The sequence below is a fragment of the Apteryx rowi genome, unplaced genomic scaffold (genome assembly GCF_003343035.1).
Source record: "Apteryx rowi isolate R43461 unplaced genomic scaffold, aptRow1 scaffold_4, whole genome shotgun sequence".
NCBI lineage: Eukaryota > Metazoa > Chordata > Aves > Apterygiformes > Apterygidae > Apteryx > Apteryx rowi.
Window position 1 is genome coordinate 641,880 of NW_020450529.1, and position 10,052 is coordinate 651,931.

At 41.9% G+C, this 10,052-nt stretch overlaps 1 protein-coding gene across 4 annotated transcripts; it reads left to right on the forward strand.

Moving 5' to 3' along the window:
* The first annotated feature begins 234 nt into the window (after nt 1–234).
* MBD4 (methyl-CpG binding domain 4, DNA glycosylase) lies at nt 235–5,275 on the forward strand. 4 transcript variants are annotated; one of them, XM_026074838.1, is made up of 7 exons: nt 235–422; nt 812–1,683; nt 2,328–2,402; nt 3,059–3,193; nt 3,433–3,582; nt 4,232–4,335; nt 5,004–5,275. In XM_026074838.1, the coding sequence occupies exons 1-7, from the start codon at nt 250–252 to the stop codon at nt 5,079–5,081; spliced, it is 1,587 nt and encodes a 528-aa protein (XP_025930623.1). In that variant the 5' UTR covers nt 235–249; the 3' UTR covers nt 5,082–5,275. The 4 variants fall into 4 exon arrangements, with proteins under 4 accessions (XP_025930623.1, XP_025930624.1, XP_025930625.1 ...); XM_026074839.1 differs by having other exon boundaries at nt 2,328–2,384; XM_026074840.1 differs by lacking the exon at nt 2,328–2,402.
* Nucleotides 5,276–10,052: the final 4,777 nt, after the last annotated feature.

The window sequence follows — 10,052 nt, forward strand, 5'->3', positions numbered from 1 at the left end:
GCGCCCGCTCGGGGGCGTGGCCGCATGTGAGCTTTGGGGGGGGGAGCTGGGGGTCGTCACGTGGCCCGAGGCGCCTGCGGAATGGCGGCAGCGGAAGCGGGGGAGCGGGCGGTTGGTGGGTTGCCATGGCAGCGGGCGGGCCCTGCGCTCCTCCCCCCGCTCCGGTGGCGGCGGGACGTCGCCGGGGGTGGTGATGTCACCAGGCGGTGACGTCACGCGGGTGGCGGCGGGAACGCGGCGGGGGCCGCGATGGAGGCGGCGGCGCTCCCCGACCCCGGCCCCGACCCCGGCGCCGAGCGGGGCCCCTCGAACGAAGCCGCCGCTGCCGCGGGCGGCGGAGGCGCCCCGCGCGGGTGGGAGAGGATCGTGAAGCAACGGCGGTCCGGAAAAACAGCGGGGAAATACGATGTTTATTTCGTCAGGTAACGGTTGAGAGTGTGTCCTGTCCGACGGGGGGCCGGCACCGAGGTGCCCTCCCGCCGGTTGGTTCTGTGCCCATTGAAATCGGGGTAAGCTCTTCTTAAGTTTAGGCAAGCCTCTTCTTTTATCCCCCCTCATACTGATAAATGTATACACTCGTAAATAAAAATACGTGCGTGCTATGTACAGAGCTCATGAAGTGCTTAATACGTATAGTATTAGCTGTAAATTATTTGCATAAACCTTTTTTGATCAAGTCTCAGAAAGTTGTCCAGACATCATCCTGTCAACCGTTTCGTGTTGTTTTTTAAATACAAGGTAGTTTTTTTAAGTGAAGAGCAAGAGGGTGAAAAAGTCATCACTAATCGTTTACTTTTCTTTCATCCTACAGTCCTGAAGGACATAAACTAAGATCAAAAGGTGCACTTGTGGATTATTTTCGTAAAACTGGGGAGACAACTCTAAAACCAGAAGATTTTGATTTTACTGCACTGTCTCAGAGCAGTACCCGTTCAAGGGCCAAAAGATGCAGCACAAAAGCTGTGGTAACTATTTTAGAGAAAGAGGATTGTCAAAGTCAGGTGCAAGACCGCAGTGTACAAAACGGTGAAGAAGATAAAATTCATAAGGTTCAAACTGGAAATGAACAACTGGAAGATGTTTCTGGTACAACCACTTGTGGTAGTAAAGATTTGATCGTGGAAGAAATAAAACCAGAGGACTGTTTGAAAACCAAAAAAAAAGGGGCAGTTGGAAAAAGTGTTCAGAGTAAAAGAACTAGAAGGACCTCAGAAAAGAGAAATCCAGATAATACCCAACCCAAAAGACAGAGAAAAGTATGTAATAAACAAGAAAATGAGTGCATTCAAAACAAGAAATTCTGTAGAAAGAAGGACATGTGTGTCTCTAACAGTCAAGGGATAGATGACCAGAACACAGACCCTGTGGATGCTGGAAAAAGAAAAACTCTTTTAACAGAGAAATTACTGATTTCTGGATCACAGTCAGAAATACAGCTAGGATCAGTCACAACTCACTTAGAAAAGGAGTTGAAGAGCGTAGCTGAGCTGGAGTGTGTAGAGAAAAGTTTTAATGAAGCATCATCTGCAAAATCTGAGGAGAAAACTGATGAATTTGAAATAAGGAAGGATACAGATCAAGTAAATCCAGATAACCAGAATTTTAAATCCGACGCTGAAACAGATGTTAACATTTTGCAGCCTTGTGACAGGAAAATCTTCACAGAAGTTAAAATGCTGCAAGGTATCTATGTGTTTTTGAGTAGAGTGTTAGTCTAACTCTCTGCCAGGGGTATTCCTGAACTTTAGCAGAAAAGTATTCTGTTTCAGATCAACCTACTTTGTGCTTGGACATACTTCATCCATCCAAATGAAGAAGATCTGCATGTGCCTCAGTGGGAATCTGTCTCATTTCTTTATCCTGCAGCATTTAACTTAATGTAGATTTATTCACAACTGAAACTTACTCTATTGGTCTCTTCAGCTTTATGATATAATATAATAATGATCATTACCTTCCGTGCATAAGCTCTTCTCATGCTGCTGCACCACTGGTCAGTTTTTGATTCATGTAACAGCCTAGTTTTAGCTTGTTTCATATGATAGTAGTTTGTAGAGAACATTTAAACCTTGACTGTAGCTGAACGTGTTTCCTCAGGCTGTTGCAAAGTAATGGTTTCTCTTATGAAGATACTTCATAGAGCTGAAATACAGGAGTACCGGGGTGAATCCAAAGTATATTTACATTCTACACACCTACTAGAAATCCTTGTATTCCCATCACAACATAAAGAGGAAATAGTATATGAAACCTAAAAGCAAAATATTTTATGTTTTTTTTCTTTTTAATTGTGACAGAAATAATGCTAAAGTATTATTTCTTTACAGAAGAGTCTATTCCACGAACACAGGTGGAAAGGAGGAAAACGAGTCCGTATTTTTCAAGTAAATACTGTAAAGAAGGTATAATATTCTTTAGGGAAAGAAATTCTATTTTATGCAGGGAGGAATACGATGGCTCAAGATCAAGTAATGTTATGGAAAATTTCTTGCAGTTTTAGGCCTGCTCAAGTATAGCTGTGCTCTGTGGCATCAGAGAGCTAGGCTTAGTGCAAAAGTGCTGATCTTGTCCCATTTTAAACCTTGGTGGTTTGTATCTTGCAAACAACTATTATGTCTAATATGAATGAATCGGCAGCTCTTTCAGCAACTGTAAGAGGATGGATTGAGTGGGCTTTGGGAAGGTTCTTTACAGACCACTAAGGTGTTTTTTCTGTCAAGGGGAAACCCTCTACTCTGTGGCTACTGCTCTGTACTTCAAAAAGAAGGTGAAGATAGCTGTGAAGGGCCCCTCTTCTCTGAAAATACATATACCCTTGAAACACAGTGCCACAGATATAGGCAGCCTTCACTCTTATTGTAGACTGTGCCAGGGACACACAGTCCCTTGCAGTTTTGTAAAAGAGAGCGAGTGAATTGCCAATGTGCTGTCCACATACGTGCCCCCACAAAGATGAATCTGCTCTGAAAGTTCTTCCTTTTTCTAATTATTTTCTTTTAAATAGATTAATCCGTCCTTTACTGCCCAGTAACTTTTCCCATATTGCCTTTGTGTACAGCTCCAAGCCCACCTAGAAGGAAGGCCTTCAGAAAGTGGACTCCTCCACGTTCTCCTTTTAACTTGGTCCAAGAAACTCTTTTCCATGATCCATGGAAACTCCTCATTGCAACCATATTTCTCAATAAGACTTCAGGTAAACAGTAATACAATTTTGTGCTGTGTAAATGTTGGGGTGCTGTTGTCATAGGGTCAGAACAGCTGCCAAAATTTATGGCATTAATGAAAGATTAAATGCATTTTAGCTTGTGTTAATGTAAAAAAAAAAAATGTAAATCCTAAGTCAGCAAAAGTTCACTTCCAAAAACACACATAGATAATTGCAAAAGAGAATTACCTGCACAGTCTTCTTTTCACAGTGATTTCTTTGGCTAGGTAAGATGGCAATTCCTGTGCTCTGGGAGTTCCTTAAGAAATACCCTTCTCCTGAAATAGCGAGAACTGCAGACTGGAAAGAAATGTCAGAGCTGCTCAGACCTCTTGGCCTCTATGAACTCAGAGCAAAAACTATAATCAAGTTTTCAGGTAAATTTTCCTTAGTATGGTTGTAGAATGGTCTAAATTATATTAGCAAAGAAACATCATTGTTTTCAAACAGTGCTCTGTGGCCTTTTCCTTCAGTTTGGCAAATACTTGTGCAGCTTTGGGATGCATTGGTCCTATGTGTGTAAAGCTGTCCATCCTACTGCCTTAACTGAGAATAAAATAACATACATAATGAGTTCTGCAAGAGACTTTCATTTAGGAGAATTCTTTGATCGGAAAAAGTTAATTAATGTCTCCAAGACTGATTCAGCATTTTCCAAGATGGCTTTGCTTTGGTTCGTATCAGATGACCTCCAGAAGTCCCTTCCAGCCTATGAGTCTATGATACTTTCTGTACTTCATACTTAAAATAAAAGCATTCCTCTGTGGATTCTGAGGAGAGAGGTTTATTTAAATTCACCCACAGTGAATTCACCCACAAACAGATTTGTTTGAAAGATGTTTTGTGACTCCACAGGGATTCTTCACCTACTTTAGCTAGGAAATAGCTAAAACTTGTACTGTTTTTCATTTAAAATGTTCTAAAATAGACGTCTGAGACAATAACAGAGAATCAGGATTTTGTCTAGACTTGCTTTCTGTGATCCACTTGTCTGTACATACTGAAGTATGTGACTGTATGTTCTAGATGAATATCTGACCAAGCAGTGGAGGTACCCCATTGAACTGCACGGAATTGGAAAATATGGAAACGACTCCTACAGAATCTTCTGTGTCAATGAATGGAAAGAGGTATGTGATGCTGCCATTCTTGCAGGGCTTGATCCAAAACATGCTCAAAGCAGTGGGAGTCTGTCTTTTGGCTTTGTTGGACTTTTACAGATGTAATCACTCAGATTAAATAAAATTATAGCAAATTTTCATCTTCAATTAATTGAATTTACAGAATGTGCCTTTTAAGAGTCTGATCCTGTAAATCAAGACTCATGTCACCTTGATTTTTCTGTAATTTTCTATTTTTCACTATTTTTTATTTCCTTAATGTGGGGGTGAGATTCTCTTCCCTGCTCTAGCTAAAAATTGGGTTCCGTATATTTAATGTCAGCAAGAGCCTGTCATTCCCTCTGAGATCTGATTTCACTGGATCCTCGCTATGCATCGTTCCTTTCATTGCAGAAAATTGTGAGGGGCGGTTAAAGGATCATTTTGCTGTCTGGCACATGACTTTCTTCCTAGTTTGTGAAGGCATTGTTTCATGGCCGTCCAAACATTATACTCTTTAGTTTATGTATGCAGAGAGTTACCTGTGTAATGTGTGGCATCATATTTCGCTAATACCTGTGAGCTTTAAAAAGGTTCTGAGCTGGGAGGGGAAATGTCTTACATATATGCTTTAGAACTGTAAAGTATTTTAAGTGAAGACATTTTAGTAAATGTTAAATGCTTTAATTATGTTTTAGGTGCAGCCACAGGATCACAAGTTAAATGTATATCATGCATGGCTCTGGGAAAATCATGAGAAATTAAGTATAGATTGAAAAAAAAACCAGTTAATACAACCTCGTCTTGTATTTACCAACTTGCTATCTGTATGAAGTGGATATCCTTAAAGTGTTGTTCTGATCATCAAGTTCTTAATCTAAATATTTGTGTAACATATCAAACTCAGGTAATCATTGTAATAAAATGACGATTAAAGGATTTAAATTTTAAATAAATGTATCCAAATTTTTGTAGCGTCTGTTCTTTTAAAGCTGCACACACTTAACTTTGCATCTCATCACAGTTATAATGGATTATAGGTAACATCACGCTTCCTAACCAAAGAAAGAACTTTAAGTGTTTATTTTGTATTTGTTTTGTTAAAAACAAGTTGCTTTATCACACGCAACTTATTGCTCTATTTTCCATTGTGAAATGTGACAGATTTTTGGTTCCTTCTGATCGACTTGTGACTGGACGACTCCATTGAAATAAAAATGAGAAAGCAGGCTCTGTGTTTGTAGTACAGAGAGTCAAAACGATGGTTGCTGTCTTTTTTTAAAGATGCCTTTTGCAGTAATCATCTTTCTGAACATCAGGTGTGCTTTAAGGTCAGTGTTTCTGAAAGCACATTTACCATTACAAACAGTGATCAGCAAGCATGAAGAGAACATGTGAATGTTGTACCCAGGGTGGATCAGGGCCGTGTGGGTGAATGCAAGGCAGCTAGGAGCCAGTGCATACATCAGCTGCTGTGTTAAAAAAAATCACTCCTGCTTTAATCTCTGTGTCTCAGATGAGCACTGAAGCAGAGTTACAGAGAAATAAGATAGGGAAAAGCGCTAGGGTTTAACAGTGCTCTCCCGAGCTGGAGCAGAGGCTGCGGATGCTTTGGACGGTTCCCTGTGCGCGGCCGAGTGTAGTGAGCGACCCCCGGCTGCGACTCGCACCACCTTCGCGGGTGCTATAGGTAAACGTGACAAATCGTAACGACCACTCTAACTGGGTTGCATAAATTCCAATTTAATAGAATAATTGAGCAAGTCACAAGTAAGCAAAACAGCGCTGGGCGGCCGGGGAGTCTCTGCTCCACCAACGGCGCGCAAAATTCCCCCGCTCACAGTCTCCTTACATGCGGCTCTAGTTCCGGGTATACGCGGCACTTCCTGTAACTTCTGCRGTTGCGCCGACTGTTGCTAGGGGGTCTTCTGCAGCGGGGATGAAGGCTGCAGTCTTCCTCTGCGTTGCGGGTGGTGACCTTCAGGCCGCGTGCGCACATTTCACAATACAGTTCTACAATATTATCATATTAGGCAATCCAAACTAACATTGCAGTTTCAGTTCTCACATAGGCATCCGGTCTTTTCTTAAAAAAAAAAAAAACACTTCCTGGTTTGATATAACAAATTTCTCATATTACAATCCCCCCTTTTTGTTTTGGTCCCTTTTAATTTGTTCATCAAACCGGACAACAGCTTCTTGTGCTAGGGAGAGCATAGGGTTATGCTCACTCTCGTCTTTACTTGGTTGTTCATATTGACTCTTTATCAATAGCAGGTGTGCGGCTTCAAGTCTACTTTTTACTAAGTTAATTATTTTATTTACTATACACRGTCCAAAGGTCAACACAAGTACTAATAAAGCCAATGGACCCGCGATTGTAGACAATAGGGTTGTTAGCCAGGGAGAATGACTGAACCATGATTCATACCACCCTTGTTGGGCTTCTCTTTCTTTTTTGCGTCTTTCAAGRCCTTCTCTCAGTTTYGCCATAGTATCCCTGACAACTCCTGTATGATCTGCATAAAAACAACATTCTTCTCCTAGGGCTGCACACAATCCTCCCTGTTGCAAAAATAAGAGGTCCATCCCTCTTCTGTTCTGTAACACTACTTCTGATAGCGATGTCAACGATTTTTCTAAGGCTGTAATGGRTTTTTCTATTCGTTCCAAGTCTTCATCTACAGCCGCCCGTAGGGTGCTAAGGCTTTGCTGTTGCTTCACTAGGGAGGAAATTCCAGTTTCTGCTCCCACTGCCCCAAGGTCTAGTAAGGTGGCTATAGTAACAGAGGTAAATGGTTCTCTTTTTACTCGTACCGGGAGAGGGGTTTCCCAATGGTCATACATCACATTTTCTGGATGGTATAAGATTTTTGGAACTATTTCTACTTGTATGCAATACTCTCGGGACTCATTAAGTACCCTTAAGGAGACACAGGGAGTCAGGCCTGTTTTTGAGCATATCCATCTAGTTCCTTTGGTGGGAATAACCCATCCATTTTCAGGGGTGTGGTTTTGCAATGATATAGATCCACACAGCTTTTTCTTTGATTTTGGCACTTTGCCAATACACATTCCTATTCCTGTAACTTGTTCCATGGTCAATCCCTTCTTATCTTCCCATTGACAATGTGAGGCGGAATCATCGCTTAAGGTATATGTCATATTTATTCCTATTGCTTCATAAAAAGGGGGTCTTATGTCATAGCATAGCCAGCAATGGGCAGTTATATTAGGTTTTGTGGCATTTAGTGCTTTGTAGGTTGCTTGCACAACCTTCCACAGGGGATTATCTACATTATCTGTGGTTTCACTTTCTGGGATTATAACAGTGCTATTCAGGGCGGAGTAATTCATGGGAATACTTGTTGAATTAATGATTGTGCCCGTTGGTTTGACTCTCAGTTTTACTCCCTTAATAATTAGATTAGGCCCTATTGCTTGAGGAGTAGGTCGCACACTTTCTTTCTTTATGAAAATTAATCCACCTCTATCGGTTCCGGACTCCCAGTACCGGACTCCCCAGGTCTTTCCCAAAAACCATCCTGGGTCTTCTGGACGGTTGATATTTATCACTAAATGTTTACAAGTTCCCGGGGGGGTATAGTGGGGATTTCCCCGATACCCCAGCTGGAAATCCTCTTTAGGGGGGGTACACCCAGAAGGCCCCCATTTTACTGATAAAAACTTATCTGRYCCTGCTCCTGGAGTCCAATCAGAGGCTATAGTTTCACATCCCCAATAAGCACAATAATAAGAGTTTGGGTAGTTACAGTATCCTCGCCCAGGATTAGAACTAGGACAAAAGTAAAACCCTTTCCCGAGCTCCTTTCGACTCTGACATGGCTCAATGGGTACCAATTCACACAAGGTAGGTGTGAATGTAGGGCTCCCGGGTACACTTTGTACTTGGATCACTGTTTGATCTTCCCACCTTATTAATGACCATTTAAAGGGTTGGTGTACATTATGTTCCCCTTTGATTTGTCTTCCTAATAAGCCCAGCACAATCATCTTCCAGAGGAGTAGTGGACCCATGGCTTGGTTAACGGATATTTTACGAACCCTTAATGCCTTGGAGGGGCGATCTGTGATGCCAAGTGTCTCTGGGACTTTGAAGAGTCTGGGTCTTACAATTTTAGGTATTCCTGCTTAGGAGGTGGCTTATCGGCCTCGATCCCCACAAGTTCTATATGTCTCTGCCTCCCCTGCCTACTCTTTTGCTTCAGAGCAGCAGGGTGTACCGTCTTCTCGGCAGCAGCCGTATTCTTCAGGGGAACCTCCTATATGAGCTTTTTGGATTTTTAAAAGCTTCCCAGTTCTCAAGAGTGACACTCAACATACAGCACGGTCCGCCTATAATTGGTGTTTTCAATTTTAGTTTTATGTGATCGGGGTGGTTGGCGTGGGTACAACCTTTCTCTAGTTGTACTCCCTTAGCAAAAGCTTCCCACCATTCTACCGATCTTTTCTTAAGATCTTTTAATGTCCCATAAGTCAATCTGTCGTAACAAGGGCGGCAAATGCCGCTAGGGAGATACCCGTACTAACAATGAGTCCACTACTTCCCTTTACAAATCCTACATGCATCACACAAAGGGATAACAAATACAATGTGGGGTTTTACCAAATGTGGTCTCACTTATTGAGGTTTCTAGGTTTCTTCTTAAAGGTTACTTTTAAATTGTTCGGGTTTCCAAAGGCTTCCCACGATGATTCTGAGATCGGTCCTTTAATTCTGCTGGCATGTGTCCATCCTCGCTCTGCGGTACAAATAGCAGTGTCTCTGGTAAGCAAGACAAGAAAAGGTCCCTCCCAGTGGGGAGTCAAGGACGTGTCTTTCCAGGTTTTAATTAAAACYTTGTCTCCAGGGTTAACTCGGTGAATGGCTACATCTAGTGGAGGTCTCTGTACTATTAGTCCTTTCTTTGTCAATTCTTGTCTTCTCTTCATAAGCTCTGTAATATATTTCTGTAATAATCTCTCTTCTACTTTAGGATGTTCTTTTGGTATTTCTAAATCGTATGGCATCCCATATAACATTTCAAAAGGGGAGACTCCTGTGTCAGTTCTGGGCTGAGTTCGTATATTCAACAAAGCTAAAGGTAAACACTTGATCCAATTCATCTGGGTTTCCATCATYAGCTTYRTTAACTGTTTTTTTATTTCCCCATTCATCCTTTCTACCTTTCCCGAACTTTGAGGATGCCAAGGAGTGTGATACTCCCACCTGATTCCTAAGGGATCTAATGTTTCTTTAATGACTTTGGATGTGAAATGTGGTCCCTTGTCTGAGTCTATGACCAATACATTCCCATACCGGGGTATAATATTTTCTAACAATATCTTGGCTACCGATTTCGCAGTTGCTCGGGCTACGGGAAAGGCTTCTACAAAGTAAGTTAAATGATCTACTATAACTAATAGGTATTTATACCTGCCCACCTTTGGGAGTTCTGTAAAGTCAACCTGTATTTTCTCAAACGGCCTCTTGGCTGTTGATCGTCCCCCTGGGACCTTTTCTCTGAGGTGTTGCTTGTTAACCTTCTGACAGGTCAAACATTCTCCCACTAGTCTTTTTGCTATGTCATATATTCCAATGCACATATACTCGGTTCCAAACTGGTCTACTAATGCTTGCACTCCCCAATGAGTCTGTCGGTGGAATTCTTTCATGATTCTCCAAGCCACGCCTTTGGATACAATTTCTCTATCATCGGGCAGCACCCATTTACCTTCTTTTTCTA

Coding starts and splice junctions, on each gene's coding strand:
- MBD4 (XM_026074838.1), top strand. CDS start 250: ATGGAGGCGGCGGCGCTCCCCGACCCCGGCCCCGACCCCGGCGCCGAG. Junction 423..811: donor TACGATGTTTATTTCGTCAG/GTAACGGTTGAG, acceptor TTCATCCTACAG/TCCTGAAGGACATAAACTAA. Junction 3,194..3,432: donor ATTTCTCAATAAGACTTCAG/GTAAACAGTAAT, acceptor TTCTTTGGCTAG/GTAAGATGGCAATTCCTGTG.